Here is a 20,506-nt window from a genome sequence, read left to right on the forward strand (position 1 = left end):
AAAAGGAAAAAATAAAAAATCTTAAAAAAAAAATTCTGAAACAATTGCACTACTTCACAAACTCAAATTTCAAAGCCTGCTTATTACTGCCTTTCCGAAAGCTTTGGTCCACAGTTTGGTCTGAAGTTTGCACTCCCAGGAGCTCTGTTTGCCAGATGTCCCTCTGCCCAGCTTATAACTCAAATCACACCCCAAATAACATTTTGAAAAGGAACAATTTTTCTCAAGAATTTTATATTCAAATACAGATGGAGCAGAAGAGATAAACACAGCAAAGCAGTACAATATTTATTTACCATCTCCAGCAGCAAAGCTTTGGAACCAGGAAACAACCCTTTTGTACAAAGCAATCTCCTTCCCACCCCCAACTAGTTATTGTTTACAAATACAAAGTACACAGAACATCTGCTTTATCTGAACAAACTTAAAAACATACATACAGATATACGCCATTCTGTAAAGTACTTTACTCAGTTAAGAAGGCTAGTACCACCAAACCTATTAAATAAGAGTCTTCCTGTATTGTCCTCGGGAAAATTGACAATATCCATATTTATAAAAATCCCCTCCTAAGAACAACTTTGATTCTGCTTCAGTACAGGACCAAAAATAATAATGATTATTATGCAACCTAAGAGAATTTTTAAGTATCTCTGAATTTGAAGTTACGACAAAGCAAAGGGGAGTTACAACTTTTTAACCCTGAGTGCCAGTGCTCTACCTGTGGCACAGAAAGAAAAAGGATGAATTATGGAGAGAGAAAAGGCAAAAGAGGCAACAGCAAGGGAAGAAACTCAAACCAGAGAAAAAACAAACAGAAAGTTGAGAAGTGTTTTGGGTACTGCTGGAGCTATCACTGGCACAAGGTTCACAGGTCCTTCTTCAATACAACTCCAAACTCCAACGAAGCAACATTTTTAGAAATAACTTCATTTCTCCCATGTGCACCCTCAAATTATCTTTAAGCCAATACACAGGGAAATCAGGCACATCTAGATACTTAGCTATACTGAGGACACTGCCAGTGCTGGTCTCGAAGTATGGAACTATATATCCACAATGGGATGTCACATTCCACTTCAGTGACATCATCCTGTTCATCTTCAAAGTTGTTCTTTACCAGTGCCTCAGTTCTTTTTCATTGCCTGAGCTGTTCCTGGGGCTAGAGGTGAACCGACTGACAGCCCTCCTTTGGCTCAGTTCAGGGAAGAGAAAGAATTGCTCCAGATGTCCAACAGTGGACTACGGTACCATTAGTGGACTATGGTACAAACCAATCCCTAGACAGACTACCTCTACAACCTTATACAAACTTAGTACGCTTTGAATAGGTAAGAACCAATACCTTTTCATGGGTAATTTATCCTTTGTCCTCAGCTCAATCTCCTCCAATTCAGTTCCCATAAAGGCTGTTCCTCACAATTCTGAAATCAGAAACATGACGTTCCCCTCACCTTTACACACACTGATTCCTTCACCTGAATGCCTGGCTCCTCTTTCTCCACTAGTCCAACGAACTCTTCTCTAATCATGCTCCAAATCTCAGCTCAAGTATCTGGTAAGGAAGAAAAGCTTCCTTGACCCCTCTAGATGGCCTTCTCTTTTGTCCCAATCTAATCACAGCCATTTCTCTAAACAAGACAATTACGTCGTATTGGTATTTCTCTCTCTTCATAAGAGAATATACTAACTCATATTAACTCCCAGTATCCCCAGACCTTGCTCAGTGCCTGCCTGCACATAGCAGGTATTGAAAAAGATGTGTGACAAATGAAAAGATTATCCTTTCCAACACAGACACAAAATGACAAACTGCCATCCATTAAAAATTGTATACACATACCTACACATCCTAGCTCTTCATTCTACATTCCCTTTTTTTACTGTTTATTATGAGCATTTCTTAGCTTGTACTTGAGAAAACAGACTATTTTAAATATGTCTTTCAATTACTTAGTCCATTATTGGGCTTACAGTATAGCTAAATGGCTCAGCCTTAAAAAAAAAAAAAAAGGGGAAGATCATCTGATGACATGAAATGAACTATCACATGCTTTTAAATACATCTTAAAGTGTATCTGTATTTACATCCAATACCATCCCCCAGTTTTAAGAAATCTACGAATATGGACAGAAACAGCACAACTACAAAAGAAAGGAAGTCTATACTGGGCTTTCAAGTTTTCAAAGTACTTCTGGGCATTACCTCATTTCAAAGTAGGAAAACTGAGGCTCAGAGAATAAGTGACTTGCTAATACTCAGATCAAGGTCTTTGGAATTCAAATACCATGTGCTTTGCATCATCCCACCCTCCTTTCATCAAGCCAATATCCTCAAGATGCCAGCAAGAAGAAATGTAAGTGTATATCTGAAACAAAATGGATATAACAAACAAAAAAGGTAGAACAAAGAAGAAACAAGCAATAAGAACCATGACTAAAATGATCAGTGCTCAAAATGAATGGAATACAAATAAGCAATATATGAAATAGAAGCCAATGACTATGCATCAAGAATAATCCTAGTTTAGTACAGTAATACCTCAATGGGAGAACAAGAGGTTATGGTTTCTGATCTGACAAGTGAAATAACCATGAATTAGAATAAGACATCAAGTATTAAGGGATGAGACTACAGCCATAAACACAAAGTTCAGGAAAGAAAAAGATTAGTATATATCAAATTAGGTTACCAGAGAGGTAACACTTGAGCAGGGCCTTGAAAAACACATGGAGACAGTCTAGTACAATGCTGAATTGAAATTATGGAACAATAGTCTATATTCAAAGCTCAGTTCCAGCACTTGAGCAAGTTGCTTAACGATAAGTTTCATTTCTTCATCTGCAAAATAAGAATAGAGTCTATATTCAAAGCTCAGTTCCACCACTTGAGCAAGGTGTTTAATGATAACTTTCATTTCCTTATCTGCAAAATAAGGGTGAATTTCTGCTTCAATAGCATCCTGCAACTAGCACAGGGCCTAGAAAACACAAGCTCAATAAAAAGTTCTCTCTTCTACTTCTTTCCCAGGCAGGAAAATGACAATTAGACCCAAGGCTATCAAGGTGCTTCCAAGACCTGTCAAAATATGTTTTTGCCAAAACTCAAAGAAAATAGGAACTGCTATAAGCCATTAAATAAAGACCAACACACATGCAACTCTGTGCTAAAAATCTGAGACTAATTACAAATGAACTATATTCCACCCCAGGTAGAAGGGAATAGGTGACACACCTAACAAAAGGAAGCTTAATGTAATTAAATGTTGTAAAAAATGGAACTGACAGTTTGAAACTGTGTTTAGTGAGTTGGAAAATGTTTTTTTCCATCATCCACATCATTGTTGCCTCACTAAACAAAAGTGGTATGAAAGGACCACCAAAATGATAGTTATTTTAGCACATCACTACATTATACTCAAGGTAGTGTGAAACATAGCCATCACAGACAAAAGTAGGAGTTAGCAAGAGGTCTAACTGTAGCCTTTAAAATTAAATGCTGTGATAGAACCACTCTTACGGATAAAGAAAGAGACAGCATATGATAGCTCATGGGAAAAAAATAGCATATGACCATTAGCCTTATAAAGGGACTACCAATGGAACTCGTAACAACACTTGAAGCATCAAAGGAGAATTTTTTTAAAATATTGCCAGATATAAAGCATTGACTTTTACTCCTACCAAGGAATATAATTCAGGAATATTAGAAAACTCAATGCAACTTGAGAGATCTCCAAAATCCTAAAAGAAAGTACAGACAACCTGAGAACTCTTGTTGAATTCTTGACAAGGCATCAGAAAATCCCAAAGACCGTTTGAAATATAGTTACCTGAACAAACCCAGTAAAGCTCTTAAGACTTAAGAGAAAACTGGTTAACTTTTAAGATACAGTATATGTCAGAGCTGTACTATAAATGCATGGTGATGGGATTAAAATTTTGTGAGAGAAAAGATGCAACTGACCATAAACTATACGTAATAACACACATGTGTGAAGAATATGCAGAAATGACAAAATACTACTATCATTTAACAGGAACACATTAAAAATTGATGAAAGTTCAATAGCCAGGGAATAGTTTCAGAGACTGGACTGGCTACTTTTTTTAAAAAGAAAACATTATAAGAGAAAACTGGAAAATCTCTTACAATAACGCTGAAGGCCTTGTATTTAAATATACAAATACAAAGCCATATCAAAATCCTGGCTAGTATATACTGGTAGAATAAAAAATATAATCTACATCAAAGAGATTAAGGGAAGATCAAACATCCTTCTAGAAAGAGGCGTTACATAAAGGGGAAGAAAAGATCAATACAAAGAATGAAATAACTTATATGCTAACATCAAAAGGACACGGTGGGACTGTGACCACTTCCAGATACATCCCACTGGAAGCAAACATAATTTCCAGTAATAAGATATCTCAATGGTACCAAACACTACTATAAAAAAGGTTTGATTACTGTAAAATCAAGCAAATGAAAAGACAAAGTAGTACAAAAATATCATCCCACTAATTAATAAGAGAAAAAAGATTTAATAAAACAATATTCTCATCATTCATCCAGGAAGGGAAATTCCATAAAATATTTCAATGGCTTACAAAACTCATTTATCTAGAAAAACAACTAAAAGATTTGCATTCAATATAGTGATCATCATCAGTTCACTGATAAGTTTGTGTACCCACTAATGAAACACTACATAGAATGGATCTGGCTAAGTGAACGACATGCATAAGATGCACACAGATATGAAAATCAATTATTAAGTAAAGAACAGTAAAATTTCAAAAGGGAACCTGAACAGTGCAAGTATGGGGCAAAAAAACTATGCCTCACATTAAAAAAAAAGTTTTCCAGTTATTGCAGTCTTTAAACTATGTCTACAAAGATCTAATCCGTAATTTCTGACCTTCACCAGAATCCCAATTAATTATATCCTCAAGAATACTGAACGTGGCATTTAACTTTGCTCATCCATGTCATTTAGCTCTGTATCCAATTTTACACTAGAAGGGATTCTGGACTGTGTCTATTCCAACCTCCTTGTTTACAGTACCTGAGAGGTTATCCTGGATGTATTGGGCCCTTAAGGACATTATCAACCAGGTCACTTAGGTATCATTCAGTAAATTATTAGTATAGTACTAATGGAATATACTAAATTGTATCCAAGTAGCCTGAAAGAGTTTATGCTCCCCTCAAAATATCATTTCGAGGACTAAGTAAATAAATGGAATTATACTGATAAAGAAGCTGCCACACAGTAAAAAAATTAAGAAAAAAAAATTTAAATGCAATTACACTATTAAGCTGTCACACAGTCCAAAAAAAAAGATAAAGTGTCAGCAAATTTACTGCTTTTTCCTAATATCCTTGTTTCTTCTTACCAAGTAAACATATCCACCTATCAAATTTAAGCTGTTACCATAGTCAAGAACAAGGTTAGATTATGAGACAAATGACTCAATCAGAAAACCCAGAACCTAGAGATAGAAAACAAAGCTGCCTTAATGCCCAAAAAACTGAGCCAATCACTAACAGGTAAAAAGTACTGTGAAGTTATTTAAATAAAAGGGGAGGGGCATGCTCTACAACCTTCTGAAATGGATCAACAGTGCTATAAAGAAAACAAATGAACATTCAGAAGGAGAGTACATTTAGATAGTGCAATTGTACAGATGAATAAACTACAAGATTAAAAATCACTGTACAGAATTCACATAAATATCACCAGCAACACATCAAGACATCAAAATGTTAAGTTTTAAACAATTATATGAAATTTTAAAAGGCACTTCATTTAACAATGAAAACAGTATTTCTCTGTACACAGTAACTACAAGAAATCATGTTGTCTCCACATAAATTTTGTCTAGTCAAGAAATAATACTGTGAAGAAAAAGGATCACTAGACGCGTCCCTTTTGAGAATACCTAAACTTGCGATTATTCCAAGGCCTTCAAGAAAACCTATAGGTATTTAAACATTAGAGGTTGGCCTAATGGAGAATTCTGTCGCAGGCTCTGCACATGACAGGCACAATATAAAAACTTATTATTTGACTAATTATGAGTCCCACATACTATCCATATGGTAAAGGTTGTCTCCCTAGACCAAGTCCCCATTTTCAGTTTTATAACACCATCATCATTCAAGTATGCCAGAGAAAGACTTCAAAATAAGAATAAACAAACAGGTTAAGGATACTGTTTCTTCTGCAGTCAAGAGACTAATCTATAGCTAAAAACTGTTCCCACTCTATGGCATTCTACCCCTATCCCTACTCAACTGCCAAATCCCTTCAGAAGTTACCTACTTGATCACCAATTCAATGATTTAATACCTTTTTACTTAAAGGAAAATTCTCTAGAGATGCCTGGGCATATCAATTAGAGAGTGGTAAAGCAATGTTACTGTCTTTATTACTGAGCAACAGGAATAACACAAGAGGAAGAGAACAGTAATGCTGTTTTACAAATACTTAAGGGAGGAGCTACAAAACAATATAAATACAGTTAACTCTACTGAACCGTACCCTTAAAAAGTGTTAAGATGGTAAATTTATGTTACATCTTTTTTTAACAACTCAAAAATTAAAAAACTAAAAAGGAGCACGTTAAGTGGAAGTGCCAAAGCAATTTCAGAGCATCATATCTTCACGCAACATTTATTTTGGTTTGGTTTTTGGAAAATAAGAGTACCTCAAAAACTATCAGGTTGTGACCCAGTATCTAATTCAGGGAAGGAAAGGGGAGAAACGGAAAAGTGGGAGCAGTCTGAAGTAGCCTTAGCTATTTGGGAACACCTTGTGCAGAACCTTACAGAACGGTTCCAAGGTGGTCTCTCCACTGAGTTCCCCAGTGGCCAGTCCTCTCACAGAAGAAACACAGTGCCATGTCAAGGACACGAGACTGCTTGACTGGTGTCATACACATCATGAACTATAAAAATCTTTGTATGATTTCTTAGGCCCTTGTTTCCTTTCAGATAATCAATGCTCTTTTAGAGTTCAATTTGAAAAGACAGTTTCTAGAGCACTGCGATGGACCTAAAAAAGCAGAAATAAAACTTTATGGAAAATACAGAAAAATAAAGGTAAATGTTAACTCTAGATATGACTTGGCCAAATTTGAAAGATAATGTCCTCTATCAAGACTGTAGTTTAGGCTCAATCTACAAACAGGACCAACATAGTACCCTGAAATTACCTCACAAAATAAAGTAACTTCTAAGTAGGGATATTTGCATCTTCAACCTCTATAGCACAAACAGGGAGAGGAAGAAAAGTAGATAAAAAGGGTGCTGAATACGGTTATGATGCAGAGGGGGAATGAGGTTCCAATAAACTATTAAAAAGTGGAGCTCCAGGGAAAATGTCAATTACCACTGTGTAAGAACTATGGCAAGAACTAGAAACCACATGAACCCTAAAAGTGTTATATTCCACTAACAGTAGACCCAAAATACTTTGATCAAGCAGATTAGAAAAATGCAGATGTCTGACAAACCAAGAAGTTACAAAATTATAAGTCTGTAGATAAAAAAATTTTTTTTTGGCTGCCAAGCAAATAATACTAGGTGACATATTCAGACCCCTCAAACTTGACATTTTCTCCATTTCTGAAGCCATGCTGCAAAGGCAAGTATCTAAGGCCTGGTATACCATACAGCCACTGCCTTGAGATTAAAAAGATACTGTGGGGCATTGTTATTGAGGTATCTGCTGTCAGTTCTAGAATGGTAGAGAACTATTAATGGAACCAATTGGGAGCAAAAAGATAAGTAGTTCTCTCTTGCTAAGAGTCTGACTGGATTAAGAGAGCAATAAACCAAGAACATGTCACTGAAGTCTTGATTTCAGACATTCAAGAAATCATTAACGGATATCATCATTTAAACAGATATCTAGAAACAGAACTGTGTGAGATGTTCTCTTTACTATATCCACAATTATACTCTAAATCTTCAGGGTTACTCAATAACATCTAGATTGACGGCAACCCTCTTTATTACAATAAGAGGACCAGATTGTCAGGCATGTTTGGAATTCTTGCTCTTTTAAGAGTTCAGATTTGCATGCCTGGATAGTGTGAATAACATCCTTTATTTCCAGGGCACTAATGTGCATATCTTTTTTGTATTTAGAGTGTGATGAATTATCAAGCTCAAAAAAGCTAACTGTTTAGAAGGTAGGTTTGTTTAAGATCATCATCTTGGTGAAAGGCCCAGATTATCCTGAGAGAACACCATGAGTGGGTCTCACAGCTTCTTGATACATGAGAGCTTGATAGGTCAAAGACTAGGGAGTGATGACAACAAAGAATTCTCTCAAATGTAGCTTTAAGTGGTGATGGTATGGAGCCATCAGTCTTGATGAAGATAGTCACTGTGAAAACTTCTACAGTGATATTACAGGTAGGAAAGTCTTTTTCCAGCTGGCGTCCACAGTAGACCTGTGACATCTAGACATCCCACTGGAGGCAAACTGGATTTGGCAAAATTTAATTTGAATTCCAGTTCTTGACACACAGCTTCATGGTTGATTTTGAAGTCTCACAGAGCTTGAAAGTGGTATGTACTCTTGGTGAGTTGATTATCCTGACACAAGGAGATAACAGATTTATCATTTTGTGAAGATCTGACAAGCTGAAGCCTGAACAAGGAAGCACTGATGACCTAATAATGAAGGATTTGCCTCTGGCGTTAGTAAACAGAGATTTAGTAGCAGGTTATTTCCAGATCCAAAATCTCCTGGTCCTCAGTTTACAAGTAATATTTTCCTGAGGAAAAAAAATCTTTATACTTTTCTTTACTCACAAGAGGATTCAGATTCCTGAGTACCTTCCTCTGGACGTATTTTGGACCAGAAATAATGGGTGAATCTTTGTCCAACCCTACTTAGATTACAGTCTCTACTGTTCATTTGCCCAATAACGCATGAGTCTCTTTATTATATACTTCATTCCAAAAGTCTAGAATTCAAATGTCAGCTGTGATAATTCCAGACTTGCATTCAGTTTTTGAGGTGACCTCCTACCTGTAGATCCTGTTTGAGTGGGGAGGAGCAAGTAAAATAGTATCTTAGATGGCTATACTACTGAACATGGACAGGTTATTAATTCTTGTACCCATGGCGTTCTGGAGATTCTCCCTTTTTTCTATATCTATAGGGGTGGTTTCGGGGTTTGTACCAATCCCCTTTGGAGTATCCTCTATTGTGATAATGTGCTTTCTGATCATGAGTATAAAAGTATCGATGTTGGTTATAGTATTTGTTGTGGTCTTTATAGTCATTTTCTTTTACACTGTTTTCTTCTGCAACAATAGCATTCACATCTTGTCCAAAGAGAGAAGTACCATCAAAGGGCAGGTGTGAGATCTTCTCCTGGGTTTTTTTAGTGAGAGATGTAAGTCGGAGCCAGGCTTGCCTTCTGTAGTCTATTGCCATGGCCATAACTCTGACTACAGAGTCCATGATGTCCCTAGTAGTGCAAAGCTGCCAAAGGCCCGCATCCATACCATCAGATATTATACATCTTGCTTTTCCACGATCAAACTCTGGGTCATGGACCAGATCCTCCATGTCTTCCCAGAGTTTACGCTGATATTGAGTCATATAGGCCATGTAGCTAGCAGCTCGGGCTGCAATGGAAGCAGCGTGGTAGAATCTACAACCCATGACCTCCATTTCTTTTGAGGTAGAATCTAGAGGAGATGTTGTACTTCCTCTTTTGCTGTGCTCTAATGCTTCTACAATGGGGCCCTCAGCTGGTGGATTTGGTTGGAAAGGAGAGGTATCCCTGGCCACAGGATATACCCTGTGTCCCATGAAGGAAGAAGGATGGCAATCAGCAGGGTCTTTAAAAACCTCAGTGGTGGCAATTCTCAGAAGAGGATGCAATGGAGGAACCAAACGTTTCTTAGAGGTCACATAATCAGCTTTCCCTTCACACGATTCTGCTTCAGATTGTAACGTTACTCTCTTTATAACACCTCTTTGCTCCATTCTCTTCAAAAGACCTGTAAAACTAGACTGACTGGGGTCAGCTGGCTGCCCCTTGTCATCAGTTGAGGGGGATTTGCAGTCAGCTTCCTCTTCAACTGTGGATAAATTTTCTTCTCTTGAGGTGGAGATGTCCCAAGGAACTGAGGAGTTCTCACTTGACCTAGAATGATGAAATCTAAAACAGCTTCTGGACTGCAGATCACGTATTACTCGGGACATCTCAGCCACTTGTGTCTGGAGATAAAGGATGGCATCCTGTCCATGCTGTGAAGCTGAAGACAACTCTATAGGTAAATCCCCCTTGACCTCTGAAGAGGCAAGAGATTCTTGGGGGACCAGAAGTGGAGATGAAGACAGAGTCTGATAATTTTGTGATGGTTTAAGTGTCTCTGTCTCAGAGATCTTAATATATGAATTATTTTGATCATTTTTCTCGTTCTCCAATGGGTTCTCAACAGGAGAAGACTGAGAAACTATCCTTTGTGGACTGCTGATGCAACTCCCAGAGAAGGAGCTGCTGTCTCCAATGGGAAGAGGAACATTGCAGCTAGAGCACATTTCTGGGCGATGATTCTCAGAGGATGGCACCTTAGACTCAGGCATTCTCTGGGTTATCCACATGAACAAGAAAACCAAGGAAGAAAAAAAATACGCTTTTAATATGTTAACTTTCAAGTGCAGAGATGCATGTCCAGTAAGTAGAACTCAATTTTTAAAATTATAATAATTAACAATGAAAGATGCAATCCACTATAGGTCAGCATGGGGATCATAGAAGTCAAATCCACAAGCTTCACAACCCCAAAGGCCTAATATCAACTACTGGCATTAATCTGGCACTCTGTCTATGAAAAAAGAGAGAGTAAAAACAAGCCTAGTTCAAATGGTGCCACCCTAGCCTGCTGCTTGGTCCCATGCTAGGATAAAAAGAAGTGGTGAGAATACTGGTGATAACAATTAAAGAAAAATCTCACTCAACGTATGTAAGTCAACAAGTAGAAGCTAACAATGGCAGAGAGAACTTGGGGAAAGTTCTAATGAGAAGAAAAATAATTTCTGAAAGTCCCCAATTGCAGAATCACTTCTAAGCCTCCTTAAAAGTTTTCTCTCGTTCACTCGCCGAGTAACAAAACTTTCCAGTTGCATAGTCCTACTTTATGATTCGTAGTTTGATTTCAAGGAGCTTACATATATGTATTACCTCATTTCATCCCCACAACAACCCTGTGAGGTAGGTATTATTCCTATTTGATAATGAAAACTAAGGTTAAAAGGCTACTTAACTTATCCAAAGTCAGAGAAGTAATAAGGAGTAAAGCTGAGACTAAAACCTAGGTATTCTGATCCCAAGTCCAAGTCTCAATTTGTATCATAGAGCAAAAAGTTTTCTGGCCACCTTGAACAAGAGCCAGGAGTTCTCTAATCCATCAAGAAAATAGCCCATTACTAGAAATTTGGGATAACACAAATGAAAGAGAAGATTACTACAAAAAGCTTAGCTAGTTTGGTTCTCAGAGCAAGGGAAGTATTAGTTTAAGGGTCAAACCCACAACCAGTAAATCACAGGTAAAAGAAAAAAGTCCAAATATATGGGGGACAGAGGAGGTTAAAAGGAGTGACGACTCAAGTAATAGATCAACTATAACCCTTCCTCACATTCCATTTCCTAAAGGGTCTTCACATATCCTTTCCTCCAAGACAAAAGAAATTTTCTGTGGCCCCATGGTTCTGGAAGAAAAAGATCCAGTTCTACAGGGCACCTAAGGAGAGAGAGGAAAGGAGAAGCGCACAAGGAGCCAAAAAGCTTTGCAATTTTTATTCCATTTCCCTTTTATCAGGTATCACCTCCAAGGCTTAGAACTTTCCTGTGTCATTTTATCCCTTCACATCCTCACTTAAAGTAAAGGACCAAAACTGGAAGCAGGAGATGTTCTAGGCAAAGGACTCCTTGGACTACCTTTTATGGCTCCTTCTAACAGAAATGGACTATCCTCTAAAGCACTAGAGCTCCTAAACACAGCCTTCATTGATTGGATAACTCTCTTTGGAGAATGCCTCTGAAATGACACAAGTAAAGAAATGAAAATCAAATATAATTTACTTACATCACTATGAGAGGTGCTGGGCTCTTCATCATCACTGCTGACCAGATCAATGTATTCAAGAACAGGTCTCAATGGTCCTTCCTATAAAAGAATTGAGCAAATTAATAAGCCATGAACAGTTATTCACACTAAAATAGCATCTCAAATAATCTTTTTTGTTTTGGCTGGGATTGGCAAGAATTCCTCTGAAGAGGAAGCCTTAGGGGTGGCAGAAAATAATCACTTCAACTGCAGAGGAAAATATTCCAAGTACATGAATAAGAAATGATGACAAACCTAAAAGGAAGAACCTAAACCTGGATAGAGTATTAGGACTGTGTCAACTTCTTGGGGAAGGCTTATTAACACAGGAATAGTGCTACAAGGATACATATATTATGATCCAGTGCTTTTCAAACGGGATGGGTATCAACAGTCCATTACATATCCAAGCTCAAAAACATGAAGTTCTTTGACTAACAGCTTGGCTTTATCTCCCACTCCTTTAGAGTCAAACATCAGATCTGATTCTTCTCCATCCTTTCTTTCCATCCATTCTGACTCCATTATAGAAGAGGCCTTGAATGTTAGGATTGGAAGCCTAGATTTTATACCATAGGCAAAAGGGAATCAATAAACACTAAGATGGGAATAATATTATAAGACCTATGCTTTAAGAAGATTAATCAATAGAAAAGTACAGAGAGTGGGGAAAGCAGGATAATTAATCAGTCCAGGCACATAATAATGCAGAAATAAAACAACAGCAATGGCAAGAAGAACAGTGTTGTGGTGCATATACAAGAGAATACACAGGTATAATGGAAAAAAGAAAATGACTGGCTATAAAAACAAAATCCCAACAATAACAAGGAGTTAAAGTGGTCCCTAAGATTTCAAGCATGGATGACTAGAAGGATACTAATGCCATTAGTATAAATTTAGAATACAGAAACAGAAAGCTGACATTCTTTTGGACATAATGGGTTGATGTACCAGTGGTACAGAGGTATCTGGCAGACAGCTGGAAATGCAGGCCTGTAATCTGGATATATGAACATACCTGGAAATAGAAATTTGGGAGTTGCTCCCCAAAAGACTCTAGAATTAAACTGAAACTAGGATATTGGGAAGGAAGAAATCAAAGAGTTCTGAGAAAGAAGAGATTCAAGGAGGTTCTTGAGGAAATGCTGGAATTTTAGGATTTAGGAAGAAGAGCTAAGTAGGTAATCAGACATCAGAGAAGAATCAGGAATGCATAAATCCAAACAAACTAAAGATAGAGAAAATCTCAACAAAAAGTTGTCAATGCTACATGTGACCAAACACATTAAGCACCAAAACAATGCCAGTGAATTTGACAACAAGGAGATTTAAAAATGCCGTTGATCTCGAGAGCAACTCTCAAGAAGGTGGTGAGCACAGAAGCCAGGCTCTAAAAAATAAGAGGCCACGAGTAAAGATTATTCTTTTAAAAAAATCTAGTACGTTGAGAACAAGAAAAAAGAATACAAGAGGAGAATATGCCTGAGGGAAAGAGTTCTTAGGATGGGGAAAGTTGACTGTTGGGAAGTCAAAGTGATACATTCATTGGAAAAATTAACAGAAAAAAACCCTAGAGTCAGGAGACAGAAGCTAAGATCTAGTTATAGGCCCTGTTCCTGAGAAGAGGCGTCCAGTCTCAAAGAGAGTCTGTTTCTCCCCTAGGTACAACTTTGCCCCAAGCAGGAAACTACTCTCCTTGCAGGTAGTGATCCAGCCACCAAGACAGAACCAAAGAGCAACACTTCTGGGCAAGGATTACGTAATAAAGTAATTAGGATTTTTGCCTGAACTAGGAAAATGGTGGTTTAAAAAAGAGGAAAAGAGGGACAGATCTTCTCTAATGCACGGTCAACAGAGATGACTAAAACCTACCACTGGTATTAAGATTGTCAAAATTATACGTTCAATCCGAAAAGGAAGTAGAGGAAATAAAAATAAAATAGCTTCTCCTGTTCATATAATCATCTTAGTTTACTCTCTTCAAGAAATGTGCATTAGGAACTCTCACCACATACCCACAGAAAATAGTACACCAAGAAAGTCCCCAGGTTACCAGAAATGCACAGAGGTAGGGGTAGAGCTTCCATGAACAGGTGAAGAAAAAAAGGAGATAAAAAAGGTAACAGGGCACAGAACAAAAAGTAGAATGGGAAGAAAAAAACAGAATAAGGAAAACAGTCACAAATAGGATTAAAATGTAGCCGCAGATAGAGGAGAAAGGGCAAGAGTAAGGACAGATGAGAGGAAACTACCAGAAATGCAGGATCGGGGTGAACCACTAGACTGATATGCAACCATTTTTCAACTACCAAACAAGGACAACTTCATATGATTCACATTAATTAAGAGAGAAGAATACAAAGAATCAGGATAGGAAATCCAAAAATGAGAAAAAGCAGGAGTCATTTATTTATTCATTCACTCAACAAACAACTACGGACTTGTAAGTGATAGAGTGGTAGAAGGAGAAGACAGCACGTGTTTGAGACTGCCAAAATGGCTGAGTGGAAACATAAGGAAAGAGAAGGACCCAAAGGAAAAGATTACTTGTAAACAAATTCTAATACTTTAGCTAATTTTTCACAGTGGCTATGGAAAAACTTTCACCATAATGAACTTAAGGAATCAAAACATTTTAGCACTCCATTTATTTTACTACTAATCAATAACATTTGTCATTGAGCCCTGTACAGGCCTAAACTTCTCATGGACACTATTTCATTTAATCCCCACAATTACTTCACAAGGTGAGAAAGGGAATTATTACTATTATCCCACTTAACAAACAAGAAAACTAAGTGAAGTACACCTGATTGTCTAAACACATAATTGGCTGTGGGGTCACCATAATTCTGAGGTAGTTCAAAACATACATACTATTTTTAAATCAATCTTATTACCTAAGTTTCTCAGACAAGATACTTTCTCTTCCCTTCAATAAAAGCAAAAGGACTACCTGCTATTGTCCCCAACGCTGAATAACTGATAACGCAGACCAAAAACTAAGTTATTAATTCCCCAAAAGAAGTAATGTTTATAATACAAATGTCAAGAAAAAGTAATTTTTATAATGTTTATGACTGTTTTCATCCTTAACAAGCATAAATGCATGTGGTCCTCCAATTACAAAGTATTTTATTTGAATTTGAACCATCCATTAACTAGTAAACCATCATTCTCATCCCATTCTCCCAAGGCCACAGAACTTAGGGACAGGAGCACGGGCATAAGCAAAATAGTTTAGGAACACAGCTGAATTAATATTCTAAGATAAAAAATATATATATTTTAATGAAATAAAAAGCTTTCATCTTGGTTATTAGAAAACTGATTCTCATACAAAATCAAAACATCAATTACCTACTAAGTGGCAAGTGATGTTAATACACTAAGGTATGGTCTACAAAAAAAGTAGTTTACCCTACTAAAACAAAGAATATGGATTTGAGCATAGGTGCAAAAATCTAATCTAAAAACCTAAATAACTCATGTGGTTTTTTTCCATATAGAGAAGTTAGAAACATAGTTTACTTCTGCAGTCCTGCCCAGTTCAAAAATTTCAAATGGTTCTCAACTGCCTACCTTAGGTTCAAAGGTAGTTCACAATACACTACCTGGCTCATCCTTCCCTCTCTCATTTTAAAAATAACTTGTCCTCCAGATCTACACGTTATCTTCTTTGCTTTCCCACTTTGACGCCTTTCCTTATTTTTTCTCAAAATGCGCTTTTAAACACATACAAATACTAAATACTACCTATGCCAAAGCAGTCAACTGAAAGTCTTATATCTTTTTTGATAGCACCATGGACTTCTTATAAGAGAACTTTCCACTGGAACAATTTATACAGCTCTCATCTCCTATCTCATCTGCCACAGTGAAACACTGACACTTACGGGAAGAATGCATGTCCGATGAATCTTTGAACTTTAAGGTACTTAAATTCATGACTTTGCATATTATGAGCTCCCAAATTAGCTTTATTTATTGAGCTAATTACAGCCACAAGACACCCAGCAAAAAGATCCTCTCATTTTTGCCCATGACCCTTCTACTGTAGCTAAACTATTAACATTGACCTATGTGCTCCCGAAATTATACCTTCATTTCCTTCATTATTTCTGTATGCTCAATGATTCCACATTATACCAGTAACCTTGGCTGGACCCTAACTCTCATGAGCCCTTATCAAGATTATATAGGTTGCCTCAGCAGTTTTTATACCTTTTTATCCAGACTAGCACTATGGAAAATCATGTCAGCAGCTCTTAGTTAAAATATTTTTCTAGGAGTAAATTAACTAAAATATCTGCAGATTCAAAGAAAGACATAAAGACAGTGGCTGAATAAGGGATCGTATCACCAAACTAAACAGAAAATGAGAGCAAAAGAACTATAAGTAAAAAATTTTTGTTAGGTAACATTCTGTTTCTTAATTTGAGCACTGTTTACACAGGAGTAGTGGCTCTGTAAAAATCAAATAGTACACTTATGAATTGTGTACTTTTCTGTATGCATGTTATTATTTCAATAAAATTTAAATGAAAAAGTTCATTTTTGCACCTCCACATCTCTATGATCGCTTTCCTTCAGCGTGCTATGTTTAGTTTGGGACTCTATATTTTGCAATATATAAAGCACAGAAAGACCGCTGTGCTGCCACGTGGAGAAGATGGGAAAATTAGACAAGCGCAAACTAAGAAACCCAAACCAGAGAATATCAAGCAGTGACATCATAATGCTCTTTTTGTATCTGAAGAAATTTTAAGCAGAGAACTACTTACTATCTTTATTGGATCAGCATTACCTGGAGGAGTCAAGTATAAGACTGGCTACAGAGAGAAGTAGAAGATTCTGTCTCCAAATATATTTTTTTTTTTTTTTTTTTAAGATTTTATTTTTTTCCTTTTTCTCCCCAAGTACATAGTTGTATATTCTTCGTTGTGGGTTCTTCTAGTTGTGGTATGTGGGACGCTGCCTCAGCGTGGTTTGATGAGCAGTGCCATGTCCGCGCCCAGGATTCGAACCAACGAAACACTGGGCCGCCTGCAGCGGAGCCCGCGAACTTAACCACTCGGCCACGGGGCCAGCCCCTGTCTCCAAATATATTTTAAATAGAATTAAGGTATCATGAATCGTCATTTAAGTATTATCACTAAAAATGCAAAGGGAATGTTTTTAATAGGTTTCTTCTAATATTATAATTGCACTTAATGTATATAATTAACTTCTCCACTTGGAGCTATCAAATATTTGAACTTATATTTGGAAACAGGGATAAATATAAGATGTTGAATCATGTTAGTTACACTGATTGTACGTGTTTTATTCCTGATGCACAGAGACAGATTTTCTATATTTAAAATAAAACTGAAATTAAAAGAGTATTTTTAAACTTCAGCTTAATACAAGCTTATATCAATTAGTCACAAACCACATTACAATTCTTCACTACACAGACTACCAAAAAAATATTTTTCAAATCTTATCTGTGTAGATTCCATCTGTGATCGTCAAAGTAAGGCCCACAGTTCATAAGGAAGAGTATCATTCTTACTTTTATTTGCAAAAAATATCAAGATAAATATTCTCCGTTCACAAATGTACCAATATTCAGGAAGAACCAGAAATATTTATCCTAAAGAGCTTGGAAGACTGTTCTCAAACATCCTTCAGGCCACAGTGAAGAAAGGGGCAAGACACAACTCATCAACCTCCGGACACCCCAAATCCTTAAAGAGTTTTAAAGGAAAAGGACAAAGTACCATAGCACTAGCAATGGCAAAGTGAGTCAGGAAAATGATCTTGTGAAGACTCCTCAACAAATCCATTTACATACAATACACAACAGATTACCACAATGGCCCTAAAGTTGGGGTAAATAAAAGACAGTGTTTAATAACTAGTCTTACAAAAGTTGCCCAACTTCAACAAATAGACACACACTATTAAAGAAAAATTACACAGCCTTAATACCAAATCAAAACCAACTACAATATTCAAGTAGAGCAGGAGTATTTTCCAGCTAAGATACTTTCAGCAGAGCCTTTGTAAAACTTTTAACAGTTTTAAAGGGTGAAAATTATCTCAAAATACATCACACCCCTTTTTTTCCAAAACCAATGCTTTACAAAGTGTGGTTCAGAGATTCATATACTTCTGCATTTGTGCCAAAACGAAGATTCCTGGGCGGCACCATGAAATTCTGATTCAACAGGTCTGGAGCGGGGTCCAAGAATCTGCACATTACACTTACTAATCCTGGAAAACTACTGCCCTGAGCAGGAGAAACCCAGACAGATATCGTATGTTCCTGGTGATGCAGGATCTCTGTTATGACAATCAATTGCTGCACTAGTGTGACCTGATCTCAGAGGTTAGAGGGGTCTTGCAGCTATTTGCCTTCACGCTATGAAGCTACATAACGCTCAGATTTCCAGTTCCTGCACCCTTCTTCTTTTCTACCTATGTCCTCATCAGTAGCCCTCCCTTCTCCCTAAACTGGGTGCCATATCTTAGAAGTTACTCTTGCCCCATTTCAAAACACAGTCTTAGAGACAGAACCGTGGGTAGATTGAGTATAAAATGGCCCTGAATGCAGGCAGGAGAAGCGTGATGGAGTGCACAACGTGTACCTTAGGCCACCGTCTTTGTGATGGCTCCCGCGGTGGCTCAGAGACCCCTTCTGGGAAATCTATCGCTAGGCCACGCTCACAGTGCCTGGTACCCGTCAGACACACACACATTTGCTGAATGATGGATGAGCAGGTGAGGCGCAATCTCATTACCAACCACACAGTCTTGGACTCGGAAAAACGCGAAGGTCGCTGCTACTTACGCTAACAAACTGAATGTCATCTTCGTTTTCATCCGTTGTCGACTCGGATGCCTCCGGCCCAGCTGGAGGGACAGATTCTATTATCTATAAAAATAAGCCAGAACACGCTCAGCTGTACAGCCACATGCTTGGGGCAACAGATTTCTCCAAAAGGAACAAAAAAGGAAGAGCTTCTTCAACAAAAAGCTCTGGAGGAAACCGAATGAGCTCAAGGCCCCGCGACCCCGGCCGAGGACAGAGCTCGGGGTCGGGTCCTGCCGCCGCGGGCGCGGGCGCGGGCGCGGGATGGGCCCGCCCGCCAGAACGAGCCCCCAGCCCGACTCCCCCTCCCAGGCCGGAGGGCCGCGAGCCCACCACCCAACAGCAAGCCGGCTCCAAGGGCCGCTACCCGGGCAGGCCGGCGGCGACGAGGGCCCGGCGAGGGGCAGGGCCGGGGGCGGCCATTGTTGCCGCCGGTCCCCGCGCAGCCCCGCACCAGGCCCGCCCTGGGACGCCGAGGGGCCGGTTCGCCGCCGCCGCCGAGCTCCGGGAGCCCCGGCCGAACGCCAGCGCCTCGCGGGCGGCGAGGACCCGCGGCGCCGCCCGACTGCTCACCTCCGCCCCCGGCTCTCCCATTTCTCCGACGGCCCGACTGACAGCACCGCCGCTGCTGCTCAACCTGCCGCCGCCGCCGCCGCCACGACGTCCCTTCCCGCCCGGCCCCGCTCCGCGCCGCCGTCACCCGCCCCTGCGTCAGCGCCGACGCCGCGGGCGGAAACAGGCGCAAAACCGCTTCAAAGGGAGGAGCGGCCCACCCGGGCCCGCTACCCCGGAGCCGCCTCCGCTCGCTCCCGGCTTTCCTTCCTCGCGCGCAGGATCCTGGGAATTGTAGTTCTGGTCGAGACCGCCCCGCTGTGGTGGAAAAGAACCTCAACGTACAGCGCATGCGCCACGCCAGGCTGAAGTCGGCCGCCCCTCCGTGGAGCTGTTGGGGGCGGGGTTCAGGCGTGTGGTTGTGAGTAAAGCTCACCACTTCCAGTTGTAGCCGTCAACGTGAGTGATAGGAGCTAATTTCTCAGTTTTCCCTTTTTTTCTTTTCTTTTTTTGTGTAGGGCCGGGGATGTGGAGGTTTAGCTGAATTCTAGGATCAGGAAAGAAATCTGAGGTGTCCTTTCGTGACTCACTTGTTCCCCAGCTTCCATCTCCCAGCCTCAGCATGTATTAATACATCCGAGGAAGAAAATTGAGGACCAGCGCTCCCCACGCTGACCTGAAGAAAACTGGCGAAGCTAGAGTCAGCAGCCAATAGGACAGGGAGCCGAGGCCTAGCTGGCTATCGCTAAGCCCTAGACCAGTGGTCTTAAAATGCACTTTTTAAAGATGTTCTCAGATATTACCTTACTAAAATAAAATAGTTGACCTTTTTTCTGTGTTCACACTCAAAAAGCAGTCTGCAATTCACTCGTGTTCAACTATGCTTTTTAATTTTTTCTCTCTTAATGCCTTACCCAAAAAACCTCAGCGTTTTTTTTTAACACACC

The 20,506-nt window shown here is 39.1% G+C and overlaps 1 protein-coding gene across 5 annotated transcripts in view; it reads right to left on the reverse strand.

Moving 5' to 3' along the window:
- ZNF451 (zinc finger protein 451) overlaps nucleotides 1–19,844 on the reverse strand; it is a 79,948-nt gene extending 60,104 nt beyond the window's left edge. For 4 of the 5 annotated variants that reach the window (XR_011504918.1, XM_070514632.1, XM_044776910.2 and 1 more), the window contains exons 1-3: nucleotides 19,581–19,844; nucleotides 18,987–19,070; nucleotides 12,125–12,205 (exon numbers count right to left, since the gene is read on the reverse strand). Coding sequence is in view for 4 of the 5 variants with exons in the window: in XM_070514632.1 (XP_070370733.1) it covers nucleotides 12,125–12,205; nucleotides 18,987–19,070; nucleotides 19,581–19,601 (186 nt within the window). In the remaining variant the exon portion in view is untranslated. Of the gene's footprint in view, nucleotides 1–6,420; nucleotides 10,626–12,124; nucleotides 12,206–18,986; nucleotides 19,071–19,580 lie in introns of those variants that run through there. The other variant, XM_044776911.2, reaches the window with a different exon arrangement.
- Between the last annotated feature and the right edge of the window lie 662 nt (nucleotides 19,845–20,506).

The sequence above is a fragment of the Equus asinus genome, chromosome 8 (assembly GCF_041296235.1).
Source record: "Equus asinus isolate D_3611 breed Donkey chromosome 8, EquAss-T2T_v2, whole genome shotgun sequence".
Classification (NCBI taxonomy): Eukaryota; Metazoa; Chordata; class Mammalia; order Perissodactyla; family Equidae; genus Equus; species Equus asinus.